Genomic DNA, 19,703 nt, shown 5'->3' with positions numbered 1-19,703 from the left:
CTGTGGGTTGGGAGGGGAAAACCTTTTCAAAAAGAATACAATGAAACATTTAGTTAGAACTCTCTCCCAAAGCCTGCTTAACAAACATCCTAGAAAACTGCTGAGAGGGTTTAAGAGTAAATGGATCCAAAACATCATAATTAAATTTACCTTAATTTTACCAGTTGTAGTCAAAAGAAAAAAATGAAACTTAGAGAAAATATAGTGGAGAGCTCTGCCTCTATGGAGGGAAAGAAAAGAGAGGGACCACAGAAGCTAGAATTGTCTGGTTTTTTGTTTCAGGTACTTGAGGCCCTCCTGTCTTCCCCACACCCCGCCCACACCCCGCCCACACCCTCTGGAACCCACACCCCCACACCTCAGATAAACTTGCTGATCTTCTCCCACAGACTCTCCAGAGTGGATCTACCCACACTGGCCCAGAAGTTAGGCGTTGGAGATGTAACATCCCCATGCCTTGTGCATGAGGATGTCACTGCCATCTCCAGCCATGGGAGTCCTGGCTTGCTTGCTAGTGCTATGCATAGTGGTTGGAGCCAGACCTGCCTCCCAACCTCCTAGCACAGAGCAGAGACTTGTGAGGAAACTACCAGGTATGGACTGACTCAGTGTGCCTGGCTGCAGGGTGGGATATGTGTGGGGTGATGATGGTGGCCATCAGAAGCTTTGGGAATGGCAAATAGCCCCTGAGTGAGTAGGGGATGTCAGGTTGTGAGTAGCACCATGGGGAGCAGTGGGTTCGGTTCTTCTCCCAAATCCACAGATTGCTATATGTGTCAGTGTATGAGGTATCTGGAGTCTCAGGACCTGTACCCAAGTGTGAGGCACCCCATAGAAAGGATCGCAGTGGCAGGGAGCCTCAGGCTCCCCAGCCTAAGCAGTCAGAGTGCCACTTGCTGGGTTTCCATGATTCCCATTGTTGACAAAAAATGCCTGTTGTTGGTTTCCAAGGTCACCAGGACAGTTCTTGCTCATCTTAAGCCAAAATGAAGGCTAGAGTTTGGGGGTAGGCAGGAGGACTCCAGCCAAAGCTCAGCTTTTGTCACCCAGTGTCTCACATGATATGGTGACAACTTCAGGTCTTCCACTGCTCTCTTTGCCTCTAGTTGTCTTGAGGGGTTGTCTTTCAGAGGCATACCTCTGTAGATCGCACTCTGGGAGGTGAGGGGCACTTGTCCCAGAATCCCAGCTCAGCTACACAGACTGGCTGGCCAGCAAAGTCTGATGGGACACTGGATTCCACCAAACAAAGCCAGAGTCTGAGCTTTACCTCCCCGAGGTAAATATATGTGTACAGATTCTTTCTAACCTCTGCCCCCTGCCCACTGTGCCTGGGTATGGCATGGCAATGCAGGCCAATGGCCTGATGGTGCCACACAGTGCACGGTGAGCTGGTGCGCCACTGGAGCAGATGTCCCAACAGTCAGTCCTTTGAACCTTGGCTTTTCTACCCTGGTGGCACAGCTCGGCCTCCCTCTCCTCCACCCAGTTGATGGCAGCTCAGCTCAGCCTCCCAGGAAAGTGCAAGTGGGGGCAAGTACCTCAAGTACCTTTCTACCTCAGCATCTGGGGTCTCCTGGAAATTTTTCCTTTCTCTAGCTGTGGAGCCTATCTTGAAGCTAGCTCTTGTAGAACAAGTTGGGCTTGAACTCACAGAAATTTACCTGCCCCTGCCTCCCAAGTGCTGGAATTAAAGGCATAAGCCACAACTGCCTGGCCTGGAACTTTTTTTGGTGAATGGAAAAGGACTGGAAGGTTGAGTGTGCATGTCATTCAGCTGGTATGACAGCAGTTGTCAGGAAATCAGTTCTCTTTGAGCACCGGCTTGCATATTAGTGCTTCCCCAGGAGCCAAATGGCCAGTGACAGGGGATCGTATTAATTTTGGGAGAAGATATTATTCCCTGTGTCTGGTGTCAGTGACCTCAGGTCCAGGGGAAAGCACAGACCCTCTCTGGGCTCCAGGCAATGAAGGTGGGTTGGTGGGAAATGCGATGGGCCTGGCAATGAAAATACAAAGACATGGCTGACTCTCTCTGGGAACATAAATCACCAAGCATGAGCTGGCACGACCTAAGGGTTCTGGAGCAGGGCTAGGCCCCAACCACACTGGCCACCCCTGGTAGGCAGGGCAATCTGGGTTCTGGGTTCTCAGTAGGGGTAGAGAGTAGCCTGCAGTGGTTTTCAAGTTTCCTAATTAATTTCCTGTCAATACAGTTCCTCATGTTGTGGTGACCCCCAACCATCAAATTATTTTTGTTGCTACTTCTTAACTGTAATTTGCTAGTGTTATGAATTGTAATCTAAAATACCTGTTTTCAAAAGTCTCAAGGCTGATGGGGGTGTGAGGGCTTCATTAGACCATGATCTGATACTACCTCCTCAGCATATACCATATTCTGTGTTGTCTCAAGCCGCATCCTACACTTGGTTTCCCTTCTTACCTGCATAAATCACAACACAAGCCCCTGTAGGCCCTGTGACACTGGAATGGGATCACAGGGTTGGATTTGGTGTTGTCTGAGGCCCCCAAAGTCCAGGTATCTGGGCTGTGCTGGTTCCTTGTGGACAGGATGGGTGGATAGATCAAATGTCAGCTTAGCTGATTCAGGGCCATTTCCTTTCCCCACCCCATACATCCAGGCATTTGCCTCTCCATCCTGTGGAATGCTGTCTTTCCCCAGTCAGTCTCTTGATGTGGGTACTTGTGTGAACAACTTGACCTTTTGTCTTGCCCAGACTAAACCACAACTGTTGGTTTTGGGTCATGGTTTCCCTGAGGCCACTGACTAGACAGTTCCTGGTCTTCTGTGGTGTCTCAGGAAGCTTCCAGCGTTGGATTGCCTCCATAGGACATGGCAGCAGGAGATCTGGAGGTCAGGATAGAAGATCCCTTACTGTGAGGCCCACTCAGGGACAAACAAAATCTGCCTGGCTCCATGGGACACAAGCTTCATGGATACTTTTGAGGACAGCTCCTCTGGCTGTTGGAATCTTGGTGGGATGACTCTGGGATGGGCAGAACTGGTACTGGTTTAGTTTGAGTGGACATTTGAGCATCGAATGTAGGCTATGCATCTGCAGAATGGCAAGTGACATATTGACCAGTCCATCTGAATCTAAGGAAGGAGGTCTGATCAGCAGGATTGCCTGCCCATGTCCTGGGCCCCGAGCATATCTGTGCCTGTGATGGGCATTGTTAGGTCCTAGCAGGGAGATCTGGGTGTGATAACCAGCTGGTGGTGTGTCCCTAGGTGTGAGGCCTTTGGGTCTCCTCATGAGCTGGGCACCATCTGGGTAGGGAAGAGGTGTATGGCTACCTGTGTCTAACCACCCAAGAACTCCAGTTTCTTAACTCTCAGGATGGGTGACTGTCTCCACTTGGCTGTGGTTCTAGCTCCAGTTGGCTCACATGGCCCCTCTGTGAGCATGGTCCTCATTTGTGAAATGGGGATCCCAGGTGTAGGAGTTTAAAGCTTCAGACATTCCAGGCAGGTGCTGTACCATAGAGCTGCCCCCACCCTTCTTGACATTTTTAGGTCTTTCAGCTACTAGGAGTGCTGCTATCTGTCAGGGCACACAGATGTGAGTCCATTCCACCTTGACTAGAGGTCAGAGAGTTTGAGCTTGTTTTGCTTTTTCAAAGTTGTTAACAACAAGTGACTACAAAACAAGAGGTCCTGACCTAGAGTGGTTAATTTGTATTTTAAGTACAGAGGTGTATCAGCTTCATCTCAACCAAAGATCAGAGGTGCTCTGTTTATTTGTTTTATCATGTTGATGAAGTCTGTTGCCTCCCCCTTTCCCTCTTTGGAGTGGAAAATAAAGGGGTGGTTCAGTATTCACTAAACTTCCCTCCTGATTCTGTTCTGTGTTTTCTCTTTTATTTCTCTCTTATCTCTGTTTCTTTTTGCTTAATAATTCTAATCACCACGCTCCTACCCTGGAATGTGTGAATCCAATCTAGGCTGGTCCTAAGCAGCTGTGTCTCTTCCATATCATCCTTGGAAGACGGCTTCCTCCTCCAGGACAGTGACGGAAACCTTAACACACACCCCTGACAGAGTTGAGATACTGACACCCCTGGGCTCCTACTGAAATAGTCTGCCACTCCTGGTTTGAACACTATCTGGCAGAACCCCAAGCCCCAGGAGCATGCCCCTCACTTGCCTGCCACGGCTTTGCTAGTTTGCAAAGTATGGGCCTTCAGCATGCTACTTTGAAGAATCAGTTTCACAGCTTTCCATTTCATCCACAGAGGTCCCAGGCCCTGAGCCTAGGCAGCAAGAGCAAGTGGTCTTTGGCTGCGGGGACACCATGGAGCTGATCTGCTCTCTGCCTAGAGGTGCCGGCACAGGCTGCACTGTCTGGTCTAAGGATGGCACAGAGCTGGTAGTTTCCCACCGCATCCTGGTGGGGCCCCAGAGGTTACAAGTGCTGAACGTCTCCCATGATGATGCAGGGGTCTACATGTGCCAGCAGCAGCTCACTCAGGATGTCCTGTGCCACTTCACTGTGCATGTGACAGGTAAGTTCTTGGTGGCTGGGGCTCACAAATGTGTTGAGAAGCTGCATAGCTAGGGAGGTCAGGGCAGTCCTAGGCAGCATGGCTCCAGTATCCCTGGCTCAAGTGTGCTGCTGTCTGTAGTTCCCCACATCAGAGTGGGTACCCCCAGTTTTGTGCTATTTGAATGAATGGCCTTGCAAAGACAGGGAGCAGTAGTCCCTAAAGATGGAGAGCAGAGCACTCTGAAAATAGGGAGCAGCAGGTCTCTGGATGTAGGAGTGTCACAGGACCACTGCTTGCTTATAACTATTGCAGATGCTGCATCCTCAGGAGATGAAGAAGATGGCAATAACGTGGCTGAAGATACAGGTAAGATCAGAGAAGGCCTAGGCTTACTGAGCTGGTCAGGACAGGCTGCTTCCTTCCTGTAGTCTTGTTGTTAAAGGGCACTGCTACAGGCAGACAGTGCCCCAGGGACAGTGAGGGGGCAGGGCTGCTTGGCAGGGATTTTGGTAAGGATTCTTGTGGGAAGGAACATCACAGGTGTGAGTAAACCAGGCAAGGCACTCAAGTTGCCACTGATGAGTACATAGATCCAGGGATTCATGTTGTCTGGGTTTCTTTCCTACCCAGTTCCCACAATCGTTAAGTCCCAAAGAAATCAAACAGAGGTCTACATTAGTTATAAACTGATTGGCCCATTAGCTCAGGCTTCTTATTAACTCTTTTTTTACATTTACTCTTCTTTTTTCTTTTTCTTTTTATTTATTTATTATGTATACAATATTTTGTCTACATGCAGGCCAGAAGAGGGCACCAGACCTCATTACAGATGGTTGTGAGCCACCATGTGGTTGCTGGGAATTGAACTCAGGACCTTTGGAAGAGCATGCAATGCTCTTAACCACTGAGCCATCTCTCCAGCCCCTTATTAACTCCTAAAACTTATATTAGCCCATTATTCTTATCTGTGTTAGCCACTTGGCTCAGTACCTTTTACGGTGAGGCATTCATATCTTGCTTCTCCTGTGGCAGGGCCAGGACTGCAGAAAGAGCTTTCCTCTTCCCAGAATTCAGTTCTCATCGTCCCACCTCTTCTTTCTGTCCAGTTGTCCTGCCTATACTTCTGGCCTGGGCAATGGATAATCAGCGTTTTATTAAAATACAATTAACAGGGTAGAAACCATTGTCCCATAGAAGTTTCACAGGACTAGTGGCTGTTGCTGTAGACCAGCAAGATGGGAGCAGTGCCATGCTGAGGCATACATTGTAAAGGGGGCATCACAGATTTGGTGTGAGTATATGAGGGCACATGGCAGTGCCCATGTTATGGCCTAGAACCATGGAGAGAGAGAGGGGGGGGGAACATCATGAGTCCAGACATTGTATGCGGCAATGGTTATGACTCTGAGACTAGGCTGGTGTTAAATGAGTCCTCAGACCACCTGGAACCTTCTGGGGTAGAGTGGAGAAGGGGTTGAGAGGAATCAAAGAGAGAAACTTAATGGGAAAACAGGGTAATGAGTCTTATGAGTGTGTGCGGGTGAAGAGAGCAGGTATAGGGACTTGTTTGAGGTTTCACAACCCTCATAGAAATGGATTTAGATTCTAGGACTGAAGCCACAAAAAGGTAGTAGTCCTGAGAAGTGGGTCAGCTTCTCATTTTCCCTTTCAACTTTGGCTATCAGGTTGTTCAGAGCAAAATTTCTAACCCAGTTGGTCTCTAGCTTCTGCCCCAACAATTACCAATGTGTTTGCCCCAATTTCCTGTTTTCTTCTGTCATCCTGGCCTTCCCAGGTTGCATTTTGTGTTTTTGCACCATAGAGGCTTAGGTAAGGTGCCTGAAGGGTCACCTTCTTGACCTTACCTGGCATTAGGCAGCATTCAGTCACTGTAGTCTCCCATTGTGGCACTCTTCTCTCAAGCCTACTGACCAAATTCGGAGCCTGGAGGGGCAGTTCAGAGCTAGGAGGGACAGTTCTCCAGTGTCTGCACACTTTTCTCCTACTTTATATTTCAAATGGCAGTTCCTCCTCCCAGAGATACATAGGGCTCTCCGGTTGAGTCACAATGGAAGACCCTGCCCCTGCCTTTGTTATCTTTTTCGGAAATTTGTTGCCTCCATCAGCTTCCTTATGAGTCCACGCAATATGGTATCCTGTTGCTGATTGTTTTTGCTCTACTCTTTGGGAGCCCACCACCCAGCTCCCAAATAAACACATGGAAACTTATGACTATCTGGCCTTAACTTGGCTTATTTCTAGCCAACTTTTCTTAACTTAAATTATCCCATCTACCCTTTGCTTCTGGGGTTTTATCTTTTTCTATTATACATACCTTTCTTTACTTCTTACTCTGTGGCTGACTGTGTAGCTGGATGACTGGGCCTTTGCATCTTCCTTTATCTTGTTCCTTCTTAAACTTTCTCCTTCGATTTATCTGCTCTGCCTGTGAGCCCTGCCTATTTCCCTCTCTTGCCCTGCTATTGGTCATTTAGCTCTTTATTAGACCAGACAGAGTAACACAGCTTCACCAAGTTATGCAAATATAACATAAAAGGGTGAAACACATCTTTGCATCATGAAACAGTTGTTCCACAACATATAAAAATGTAACACATCTTCAATTGATATTCCACCACAGCACCCTCCACCCAGCCAAGAGGAAGGAGGGAACTCAGTGGAGGGGAAGCATGACCTGAAGGGTACCTGCCTTCACTGGGCACTATACAGGGTAACTCAGGTTTGGTGTACTGGTGGAATGACCTGGCCTAGTTGCCTCCAAGGATCTACATCCTCCTGGGCTCTGCTTCCTGGGTACCTACACCTGTGAGCCTGCCTCAGATGGAGAGAAGAGACTGAGAGTGGGACAGCTGTGGATGCAGTGTTCAGACAGAGCAAAGGAGGCTCAATACAGATGAGGGATGAGGCTTGAGGGTGTGTTGGTAGGGGAGCTATGCAAGGCTGTAGTGATTATGCTGTCATGAGCACTTCTGCCATCAGGGGCCCCTTACTGGACTCGGCCAGACCGTATGGATATGAAACTGCTGGCTGTGCCAGCCACCAGCACTGTGCGCTTCCACTGTGCAGCTGCTGGCAACCCCACCCCCTCCATCTCCTGGCTGAAGAATGGCAAGGAATTCCGAGGGGAGCATCGCATGGGGGGCATCAAGGTAAGTCTGGGAAAGGGCCTGGGTACAGAGGGTATAACTCATATCATTTTAGTAGACCATCCTCGACAAAAATACCTCTTGCCAGGATAGGGGCATGAGATTGTAGAAATAGAAGTGAAATGAAAAGTAATAAAACTGAAACCATAAAAAGTACCAGGAGGGCATTGCAGTGGATACTGAAATTTTCCCTGTTTAGTTTTCCTTATATGTTTATATCCAAACAAAAGAAGTCAACAAAAGAAATCTTTAACTTGATACAAACTACAGGTAAAACAGTTAATTACTTTAACACTTTGAGGTGTCAAGTCATTAGCATTTTCTTGTTTAAGTAGTGAAGCCACTCTAGACCAAGTATCCTGAAAGCAGTCACTTCCTAGGTAAACTTATATTACAAAAGAAAGAGCAGAAGTGTGTTTGCCTAGCCTAACTATCTGTCAGGATGAAAACAGGCTCACAGTTTTGGGCATCCACAGTCACTCACCTACTAACTTTACCTGCAGCTTAGGCACCGGCATTGGAGCCTGGTCATGGAGAGTGTGGTGCCTTCTGATAGCGGCTACTACACCTGCGTGGTTCAGAACAAGTTTGGTAGCATCCAGCAGACTTACACACTGGATGTACTGGGTAAGAGCCAGGCTGGGTGACTAAAGCATGTCAGCCTCAGGCCATTGGACCCCCTGCACCTGACCTGTCTGTGTCTTACAGAGCGCTTCCCACATCGGCCCATTTTGCATGCTGGGCTGCCAGAAAACCAGACAGCCACTCTAGGAAGCGATGTAGAGTTCCACTGCAAGGTCTACAGTGATGCCCAACCACACATCCAGTGGCTGAAGCATGTTGAGGTGAATGGCAGCAAGACAGGCCCGGATGGCAAGCCCTATGTCACCATACTCAAGGTGGGCTCTGTTGTTGGCAGCTGGTTGGGTGGATGGGTTAGCTGGAAGTGCCTTGGCCCTGGTCCTTAAGTCCCTCTTTGACTGAGGAATACCTTGGGACTGGGACCCACCTGTTGGAGTTTCTGGGAAGGGGCACCTGAGTCTCAGAACTTAGTACCTGTTCTGAGCTCCAGGCAGGCTCTCTGTTACTTCTGCCCTCCCATAGGACTTGTTTCCCTCTTTGCTCTGAGGCTTGGACCTACAGAAGGTTTCTCTTGGGTGATCGTTGTGGTGGCTCAGGACAGGAGGATGTCTGCTAAACTAGTACCCTCTGACATCAGAGTACTGGCTGTCCACTCTCCAGCTGCCTGCACTGCAGCACTAGCTCCACCCTGCCATGACGGACTCTTCCTGCCTCCCACTGCCTGTAGCTTTGCTTCATAGCCTCAGGTGGGGGCCACTTGAGAGAGAGTTTGGACTTTGCAACACAGGAAAGAAAAATATCCTTTGAGAGACTTGGAGGTCTGGTGGGAGAGAGGAAGAGGTGTTGGCAGGAGTTGGTATCCTGGCTGTTGAGAGAGACCACTAGGGCCATGTCCAGTGTACCTCCCACTGTGGGTGTGTGGTTTCGTGAGCACAGGTTGATGTGGAATGACCCTTGGGATGAAGATTTGTAGAGTATGGGTTCCTACTCTCTCTGTGTATGTTTATCTCTCATTGTGTCTGTCTCTCTCTCTCTGTGTGTGTGTTTCTCTTTGTGTCTGTTTCTCTCTCTCTCCTCTGTCTGTCTGTCTCTCTCTCTCTCTCTGTGTGTGTGTGTGTGTGTGTGTGTGTGTGTGTGTGTGTGTGTGTGTGTAGGGAGAGTGGACATGAAGGAGGCCAGTCTGTGAAACCACACCTACCACTGCCATCATGTGGCTTGGTTCAGGCAACCTTCCAGGTGCTTCCTCCCCCAAGTCGTTCTTTGTCATCTCCCTTGCCCTGTCTTGTCCTCATTTTCTTCTAGAGATTTCCAGGATCAGTGACAATCTGAAGGCAGATGCACACCTTTATCATTCAGTGTGTCAGAATGGGATGGGGCAGGTATATTTGTTGAGCCATCAATTTCATAAGCATGGCTGAGTAGGCATTTTGGTGGTATGTTCACAGTCCTCCAGTAGGTGATAACTGTTCTATGACAACCTGGCACACAGCTCCAGCTCCAATGCTTCAACCTATGTACCTTCCCAAATGCCTTGTACCATCAGTTCCCTGCTTGACCCCACCCCTGACTCATGTTCTGTTTCTGATGCCTTGATAATACTGGTAGCCCCTAGCCAGCACTGACTTACTACCTCCTTCAATGCCCCTCAGGTCTGTGCTCTTCTCTTACTGAACTACATGCAAGCTTAGAAGTTTTTAGAACCTTACAGGGGCTGAGCCCTGTGCTGCTTGAGAACATTGACTTTCCACCCTTCTCTGGATGACACTGATTTCCTCTGGCTTTCTGTCCATACATCTGTCTGCCCATCTTTTTTTCTGTACCTCTCCTATTTCTGCACTAACTCTGCATGTTGCTTCTTTGTGGCACCATGCTGCCCAAGTGCCTGATGCTTACCTTGGGAAAGGGAACTATCCACCAATAGAGGGACTGGTTTCAGGCTCCATGCCTTGGTTCAGGATGCAGAGGGCATCCATTGCAGTGGTATAGCTGTAGTTGTCAAGGTGGTAGCAGAGGTGGCATTTTCCTTTGAAGCCTGCCTGATCGTCTCCGTGTGGACTGTGCTGTGGTACCCAAAGGGAGGTGCTGGTGCTTGCCTATTGATCTCTGTTCTCTCTTTGTAGACATCAGGCATTAACACAAGCAACAAGGAGCTAGAAGTTCTGTCTTTGCACAATATCACCTTTGAGGACTCAGGGGAGTACACTTGTCTGGCAAACAATTATTTTGGATTTTCCCATCACTCTGCATGGCTGGAGGTACTGCCAGGTACTTGCTTCTGCTTCTGCTTCTGCCTCTTCTTCTTCTTCTTCTTCTTCTTCTTCTTCTTCTTCTTCTTCTTCTTCTTCTTCTTCTTCTTCTTCTTCTTGTTCTTCTTCTTCTTCTTCTGCTGCTGCTGCTGCTGCTGCTGCTGGGGGTGGGGGTGGGGATGGGGTAGTGATGGTTCTACATTTGTCATTTTGTGGTGCTGGCTCAGAACATAATAAAGCTGCCGACTCACAGATGTTTTTCACTACCAATGTGAGTTGGGGACGTAGGTCACCAAACTCTGAGTATCCCAGTAGCTTTGCTCCCCAACAGGTACCTAACAGGCCAATGGGAAGTCTCACAAGGCTGGATGAGGCCCCAACATTTATGTCTTTGCAGCTGAGAGAGTGCTGGCCGAGAGCAGTGCAGCTGGCAAGTTATCTGCAGGCACCATCAGCTTCAGGGTGGGCTTCTCCATCTTAATCTTTCCTGCATCAGTTGTGGTGCTCTGCTACCTGTGTAGAGTCTCAAGAAAGAACCTGGGGTCTCCCAGTGTTGACAATGACTTTCACTTCACACCTGAGCAACAGGTAACTGAAATTAGATACCGAGTTTTTATCTCTGTTGTGCCTTGAACCTCCTAAAGTCTCAGCAGGACCTGAGGCCTGCTAAGTACTCATTTTTCTGCAGTCAGATGAGCTGACCCTTCCATGTTCCTATCCTCCACATGGATCCCATGCTACTCAAAACAACTTTGAGTCTTCGGTAACCACTGTTTGAGCATCCCTCTTCTTGGCCCTACATACTGCCTCACATGGACTTGACCTTGCCACTCCTGGGAGTTATACTACCTCAACCCTTTCCCAATGCCCAGCATCCATTTGTCTGGCACCAACCTATCCCCAATGATCCAAGCAGGTGACCTCCATGAACTCTGATATACCCATGGTCCGCATCGTCCACCCATTTTCAAGAGAACATACCGTAATGGCCAGTATTTCTGAGCTTGAGCTGCCAGCCGACCCAACGTGGGAAATATCTAGAACTCGGTCAGTGCTGGTGGGGTTTTGTGTATACTTGGAGAGGGTTCTGTGGCTGGGGGCTAGATGGCTACCAGGCAGAGGCCTGTTGGAGGTGGGGTGAAATACTCCGGAGGTGGGATCCAGGGTAAGACTCGAGTTACCCTGTCTTCATGAGCAAAAGCCCATTGCCAGCTATGGATGCAGTGGCACAGAGGGATGAGGGTTGAGGGTCCTGGGCACATACTCATGGCCTCTGCTTCTTTGGACAGGCTGACACTTGGTAATTCTCTAGGAGAAGGCTGCTTTGGCCAGGTTTTTAAGGCAGAGGCTGTTGGCTTTAACATGGACAACACTGTCAAGCCTGTCATTGTGGCTGTGAAAATGCTGAAAGGTGAGGAGGGAGAGAAGTAACACAGGGCCAGTGGGGGCTGCAGGGCCATCACCTTACATTCCCACTTTCAACACAGATGATGCCAATGGCCAGGACTTGTTGGACCTGGTGTCTGAGATGGAGATGATGAAAGTTATTGGCAAGCACAAGAACATTATCAACCTGCTGGGGGTCTGCACACAGGGTGGTAAGTACAGCAGGTGGGGGGATGATTATTAGATTGGGACCCCTGAGTCACACAACATCTCTGAGGTGCCTGTGCTTCCAGGGCCATTGTATGTCCTGATGGAGTATGCAGCCAAGGGCAACCTCCGGGACTTCCTGCGGGCACAAAGGCCGCTAAGCATGGAATACTATGGTGCCTCCAGGCTGCCAGAAGAACAGCCTACCCGCAAAGATCTAGTGTCCTGTGCCTATCAGGTGGCCCGAGGTATGGAGTACCTGGCTTCTCAGAAGGTGAGCAGAGCTGGGGCACAGGCCAGGTGGGGTCTTTCTGCGTGGAAGAGTGGATGTCAAGCTTGCTTAGGCTAGGGAGGTATCAGTGTAGCAAGGTTCCTTTCATGCCTCCTCAGTGCGTTAACAGAGACTTGGCTGCCAGAAACGTGTTGGTGACTGAGGACAATGTGATGAAGATTGCAGATTTTGGCCTGGCTCGTGATGTGCACAATCTGGAATACTACAAGAAGAGGACAAATGTGAGCCCCATTCCAGGGTGGTTGGGGTGCAGTGCTCCACCAGGGGACATCTGACAGCCAACAACTCTCCCTCTGCCTAGGGTCGGCTACCTGTGAAGTGGATGGCACCAGAGTCCCTGTTTGACGGAGTCTACACCCACCAGAGTGATGTGTATGTGTCCTAACATAGGATGGGGATAGCAATACCCAAGTCACACCTATTACAGCCTTTAGGGTCCTGGCCCTCCCAGGCTGTATTCTGTCTCCTCGTTAGAGCCAACAGCATAGCCCTGCCATGCCTCTCAACCACACACCCCTCCTTGCCCATTGGTATCCTGTCTTGATGCAGAACTGTTACAGTAACTGACCAGGAGTAAAAGGCCTCTGCCCTCACTCCCATACAGGTGGTCCTTTGGAGTCCTGCTCTGGGAGATCTTTACCCTGGGGGGCTCCCCATACCCTGGCATCCAAGTGGAAGAGCTTTACAAGCTATTGAAAGACGGCTACCGCATGGACAAGCCTGCCAACTGCCCACATGACCTGTGAGCAAAGCATTCCTTACTCACTCCTCTAAATAGTCCCTGGGAGTGGCTCGTTTCCTACCAGGGCTCCTGGTAGGAGACTGGTAGCCTTGGGTGAGGTAGGGATGGACAACAGGCCAAGAAACCACAGCCATATTTGCCACAGGTATGTGATCATGCGGGAATATTGGCATGCAGTGCCTTCACAGAGGCCCACCTTTAAGCTTCTGGTAGAGAGTTTAGATGGCATCCTCACTGTGACATCAAGCCACGTAAGTACCACTCAACCCTGCCCTCTCTGCCTTCTCTGATTCCTGTGTGGGCTGCTCCTCCAAGTTCCAGTGATGGGGTTGGCCTTCAAGGGCCAGCCTGAACATAGATGGCCATGGGATCAAGGTGATAAATACTAACATAGTCCTGTGACCTTTTCTACCAACAGGTATACCTGGACCTATCAATGCCTTTTAAGCAGAGCTTGCCAGATGATGAGGATACCAGGAGCCCCAGTTCCTTAGAGATAACTGTTCACCCACAACCTGCTGCCCCCAACCCAACCCAAGAATTGGAGGCCTCAGATGTGAGGGGCCAAGAATCCCCTAGACCAAGCCCCAGTTAATGTTTATGGATATAAAATGTATGGAGTCTTTACAAGTTATATTTGCTATAGGGTTAACACTTCATATGTAACGCTTCTTCATTTTGTAGGATTGACTATTACATTTCAAACCTAGTAAGAAAAAGCAGTGAACTTACTCTTGTTATTTTTTGTACTGTTCCTGAGCCCCTGACGTTGGTGGCTGTCTCTTGCCTATAAGCTAGCAGTGCCAGGACAGTGTCTCAGGGTAACTTTTCTTGGAGCCCAGCATGTGGTTTGTCAGCCCACATTGGCAGTTGTAGTTTTGTTAATGCAAGCAACTTACTTTCCAAAAAAATAAAGAGATAACCAGTTCTGAGTCCCACGTGCCACTTACCTTCCATTCTGGCATCTGTACAGCTATATCCTCATTCTCTGTGGGGACTGGTTATGAGATTTGTCTCTGTGGGGGTAGAGATAATATCTGGTGTGGAATCTTAGCTTTTGTCTGGTCCCTAGTGGAAAGTGCTGGGCTCAGGCCCCAAGAGGACTAATTGTCTTACCTTTTCCTTCCCAATGTGAGAGCAGCTGGTCTTGGACATGCTTGTCTGTGACCCAAACTACCTGGCAGAACCTCAGGGTTACCAGTTTAGAGGTTCCAAAGAGAGGATTCAAGAGAGTTGGTGTCCATAGGAGGGCACCATGCATGTGTGAAGGACATACTCTGGGACTGTCCAGTTCCCTGACTGCCTTGCCAGAGGAGGGATCCTATGAGGACACAGCATGCTCAGATATATGTAGTAACTTCTGTGGGAAGGAAGGTCAGCAAAATCCCTGGTTAAAGCACTATACACTGATAGGGATTACCTTTAATCCCAACACTTGGTCTATGAGACCAGTCTGGTCTACACGCCAAGTTCTAGGACAGCCAGATCTATGTAGAGAAGAATCTGTATGTCTGGATGTTTGTCGGTTCCCCCACAGCAACCAAACAAGGGCTTCATACCAAGGACTCAGAGCCATGAAGATTCCTGGTGACAGTGAACAGGCAGGAGGAAGTAGTTAAAGAGCCTGAGCCTCCTACTCAAATCTCCCAAGTCCTATTGAAGTTAGGTTCCTTCTGCTGTGTCTGGTTTCCTCTGATCGAGAGGAGTTTCTCCACCTAGATGCCTTGCCTTTTGGACACGGGTTGTGATGATAGTAGTCGATTTTCTTGTTTGCTCTGGGTAGTACTGGGAATAGGCTGGTTCCCAGTCTGACACTCCTGCTTACTAACATTGGCCTGTGGCTGGCCATTTTCCTGGGTTGGCAATGGAGGCTCATCTGGTTGTGTCTATCATACTCTCAGTGATTAAAGTACCTACTGTAGCAATTTGCCAAAAAGGCAATGTATGGTCTGTGGAGATGTGGCATTTTCCTGATACCTAGGACTGCCTTGATTGACTTCCACATATAACTTTGTCCAAGTGTCCCCAGTGACTGGGGTTCTGAGCATTTGGTCTATCACCACTGTGATACAAACCTTGCTCTGAGCCTGGAGAGAGAGCACATTGGGGCAAGGCATTTTCAGCTTGATGTGTGGAGTTGGGGGTTCATAATGGGGGAAGTACTATGCATACACCCATGTGCATCTACTGTCAGGGTTACAGGTATAATTTTATGACATCTCTTATTAATTGTTGTTACGTGCATGTGTATATGCATGCAGTTATATATTGCTAACTGTAAACCAGTCTTTCTGTATAGCTAGCAAGTATGTTTTCAGGACTGGCTATTTGATAATGGATATACAACTTGTATGCTCTTCCTTGGGCTCAGAAAGTTCTATAAAAAGATGAAGGACGTTCCTAAGACTCAGGCATTAAACCATGGCTGGGAAAACTGAAACTGACAAGTTTAATAAGGCCCTTCCCCTCCAAAGGTTATATAGGTGCTGAGCAGGACAGCTGAAATGGTGAGTCATGCAGAGATACTGAGGCTTCTGGTTTTCATGAATCACCAATTTTAATATGAGCCTTGGTGATGTTGTTGCATTTGAGTCATTCATGTTATTGTAAGTAATCCCTTACCTGTACTCCCGTTAATTAACTTCAATAAACTCATTAATTTGAGGGACTAGGAATTGCACTGTCTTCCCTGGGAGGCAGTCAGGTAATGAAAGGGGGAACTGGTAAATAATACTAATGGTCAATTTCTAGATTCCTTTTGATTTTCTATCCAGATACATTGCAGGAGGGCCGTTATACCATCAACATAAATACAAAAGCATAGTGGGCTTTTTCTTCCACCTGCAGGCTCCCTCTCCTAGCTGTTTGGTTCAGGCCAGATAGATATGTTCAAGGTTAGTCCTGAAGATGTTTACCTGAAGCTGCAGGTGGTCATAACTCTTGTGAGTCAGCTATGGCTGTGTCATGTCCAAAAGACAACATTGCACAGCAGTCCCCTCACCCTCAGTCACAATATTCAGGACCTATTCCTATGATACTCTCTAAGTCTATAGCGAGTGGCTTTTCTTCATGCCCCATATAGAACTTCAGTGTTCATGGTCACTTCGGTATTTTGAGGTTTCAAGGCTATGCCTACTACAGAAAGAAGAAACTCTGGCCAAGATTGAGAGCTGAAGAGATCTAGTTGTAGAAATAGAAATATCTACAATTCAGTTACTAGTAGCATAATCTTAAAGGGTTATGGCCCTTCCAGCCATGGTTTTCTGATCAGGTACTGTGTACTGTACTATTTTTTGTAGTGCAGTTCAAAAAGAAACTAATTCTACATTAACTCTATGTCACTGTTATACCAGTGATTTTTTTATATTTTCTTGCCTTTAAATGAAAAGTTTTAATTTCATGAGATCTTATTTGTTAATTTTTGTCTCATTTCCTATTAGCTGAGGGTCCTATTCAAAAACCCTTACTTGTGCTTAGAAGTGGGAATATTTTCTCTACCATGTCCTTTGGCATTTTCAGGGTATCAGGTCTCATTCTGACATCCATGACCCATTTGGTGCAGAGTCTGTGTGGTAGAAGATAAGGCACAGTTTCATTTTCTGTATACTGAAAACAGGTTTTCACAACCATCATATCTGAGATAGTATCTTCAAATGCAAACATATATATATACACAAACATATATGCAACATTACACTAGGTACTCATGAGAGCATTCTGCTTATCAAATGTAAAAGGCAGTCAAGTTCTGACCACTCAGAGGAAGGCATGGCAACCACTTGCATTAGAATAAATTTACTTCCTAATGTGAACAAAGGGTCCCACTTACAAACCACATTACCCGAGAAACAGCAGCACCACAACCACATGAAGATTCTTTGGGAAGCTGGGTGGAGCTGGTGGCAAATGCTTGTAATCCTTGCAAGGAAGAGTCAGAGGGAAGGCCTATTAGGTGTTCAAGGAAAACTTCTGTTATAGAGCAAAGCAGAGAGCAACACGTGCTATGAGACATTCTTAAAATGCCAATGGGCTCAGTAACTTTCACTTTCCTATGCTGAGCTAGAAAAGCTAGAAAAGCTAGAAAGCTTGGTAGCTTGTAGAAAGTGCTGGAACCAACACCATTGCTTGTTCTCTTGGTCAAGTGCATTGACAAAACCAAAACCAAAGCTCTCTCTCCAAAGCTCCTCTGCCTCTGTTCTGCTCTATTCATCTGAGACTGGAGCCCTGGATGGGGCCTCACAGTCCTGCATCTGTTTTGTCAGCCTCTGCAGGGCTGGGACTCAAGGCAGGAACTGCATCCAGTCACCTCTGGATCTTCACAGAGGACACCTCACCCTCATGAGAACATGGGCTGTGAGGAGTCACCAGACTCTGAGGAGATGGTGGTCTGCCAGCTGTGAGACCCACCTGTCAGAGGCCCTGAGTCAGGTCTCCATGGCCTGGGGGCTGCTCTCACCATGCTGAATTTCACAGACCTCCTCCTCCGCTGCCTCAGCAGTTCCTCGGCAGCTCTTCTAACATCTCCAGTGTGCACATGCTCAGTGTTCCAGACCGAGTGCACATGTTGTGAGGGGCAGGGTGGTGGAACATTCCCTCCCTAGCTTCTCACTGGGCCAGAGTACCTCTGGGTGGGCTGAAACCACATGTTATTTGTAGTGGATGTGTTTTGTGTGGCTCTATGTGGAGGCTGGCACTTTCTGGTGGGATGTAGTGTGGTGGGAAGGATCTGGAGCATCTCAAGGGGGACAAACCTTAAGGAGTATCTGTACACTGGGGGTCTGCACATTGCAGGCCTCTGGCTCCACACAGGAAAAGTGTGGAGCCGGCCTCCCTGACCTCTGCACACCTACCGTCCCATAGTTCTTGCTCTGCTTCTCTTCACCTCCTCTCACCTCATCTCATTTCTCCCAGCCTCACAACACCTGGACCACAAAACCTCTTTGGCCATGTCTGGGAGGCTACCATATAGCTCTGCTTTCTTGCAAAGAGGAATAAATTAAAATTAAAAGCAGCTAGTCACTTTCTGAAAATCTCACAGCTTCTTGTATATGACAGGGACCCTACCCAAGTCAAGTCTACACATAGGTAGAGTAGGTTTTGCTACTACTCTGCAGAACTGGCCAAGACCTATTGTGTCTAGTTCCACTAAGGAAGTGGTGCCTGATGTTGATTTTGTACCAGGTCATCAACTTGGTGTTCCTGTGACTCAGCATGGACAGGGAGCTTGCATCACTCAGCATGCACCCATATCATTCCCTGGCCACAGTGATTTGATAAACATTAGGGAATGACATAGTCTCTCTTGCCTGAGAAATAACAAAAACATAAGTTCGAGTGATTTTATGATAATTAAAATAGAAACTGTCATTCAGAAGGAAAAAAAGGAGAAAAAGGTTGTATCCTAATAAACTGATTTTTTTAAAAAAAAAAAATCTACTATGAGGTTTCTAAGTTCTGCCTTGTCCCTTCCATCGAATCACTTTTAGGACTGAAGGTGCTGTCAAACCAGTTGCCAAGATAATGAAATGATTTGGGATGGGGGATAATGTTTAAAGTAGGAGGCATGTGCCACCTTCATCAAAGTGTCTTATTCAGATCTTAGTCCTTGCAAACTTCCACTCTATATCAGCATGACACTATGAAAGGCACAAATACAAGGTTTTTTTTTTTTTTTGGTTTTTCGAGACAGGGTTTCTCTGTACCTTTGGAGCCTGTCCTGGAACTAGCTCTTGTAGACCAGGCTGGTCTCGAACTCACAGAGATCCGTCTGCCTCTGCCTCCCGAGTGCTGGGATTAAAGGCGTGAACCACCACAGCCTGGCTACTTTCGTTTTCGTAGTGTGAGTCCAGCAGCCAGCAAGCAAACCATCTATAAGGTCAGTTGTCGGGCGCCACCTAGCGGTGGCCGTTTTACACTGCGCTCTTGGTCCTTTTGAATGCTTTCATCTTGGTGAGTTCAAAAGCCACCACATAAACACACACACACACACACACAAAAGCATACCCAGAGAAACATAATTTAAAAAAAAATTAAGGGCCTGAAAAGATGGCTCAGTGGCTCCAAGGAAGCGGTTTCCATTCCCAGCACCCATATTTATTCATTCATTCATTTATTTATTTACTTATTTAATTATTTAATTTATTTATTTTTCAGATGATTTTTTAAAGTTTTATTTGCATTGGTATTTTCCCTGCATGTTTATCTGTGTGTGGAGTCAGAGACAGCTGTTAGCTGCCATATGGGTGCCGGGAACAGAACCCGGGTCCTCTGGAAGAACAGCAGTTAGTTAGCAACTGCTAAGCCATCTCTCCAGCCACCCTGAGGGTATTTATTTCTACTTCGTTTGTGTGTTTTTTTTAAATTTATGCCTATTTTGTTTATTTGTTTAATTTATTTTATTTTTGATTTTTGTTAAGCTCTACATTTTTTCTCTGCTCCCTGTCTCTCCCCTCCCCTTCAACCCTTTCCCAAGATCCCCATGCTCCCAATTTACTCAGGAGATCTTGTCTTTTTCTACTACCCATGTAGATTAGATCTATGTGTGTCTCTCTTAGGGTCCACATTGTTGTCTA

General features: G+C 47.6%; 1 protein-coding gene across 1 annotated transcript; it reads left to right on the top strand.

Annotated features, from left to right (window-relative positions):
- The first annotated feature begins 443 nt into the window (after positions 1–443).
- LOC119805838 (fibroblast growth factor receptor 3-like) lies at positions 444–18,422 on the top strand. The gene is given in 20 exon segments (XM_042054405.1): positions 444–593; positions 4,258–4,527; positions 4,822–4,875; positions 7,510–7,679; positions 8,180–8,303; positions 8,385–8,575; positions 10,379–10,523; positions 10,902–11,092; positions 11,421–11,551; positions 11,794–11,915; positions 11,992–12,102; positions 12,184–12,371; positions 12,488–12,610; positions 12,691–12,761; positions 12,994–13,131; positions 13,277–13,382; positions 13,550–13,629; positions 13,631–13,687; positions 14,204–14,505; positions 18,187–18,422. Coding segments are annotated over 20 exon segments (2,940 nt in total). The 5' UTR covers positions 444–463.
- The last annotated feature ends 1,281 nt before the right edge of the window (positions 18,423–19,703 follow it).

Source organism: Arvicola amphibius, unplaced genomic scaffold (assembly GCF_903992535.2).
Source record: "Arvicola amphibius unplaced genomic scaffold, mArvAmp1.2, whole genome shotgun sequence".
NCBI lineage: Eukaryota > Metazoa > Chordata > Mammalia > Rodentia > Cricetidae > Arvicola > Arvicola amphibius.
Note: the sequence above shows the minus strand (reverse complement) of the source record. Positions and strands in the feature narration are given on the sequence as shown.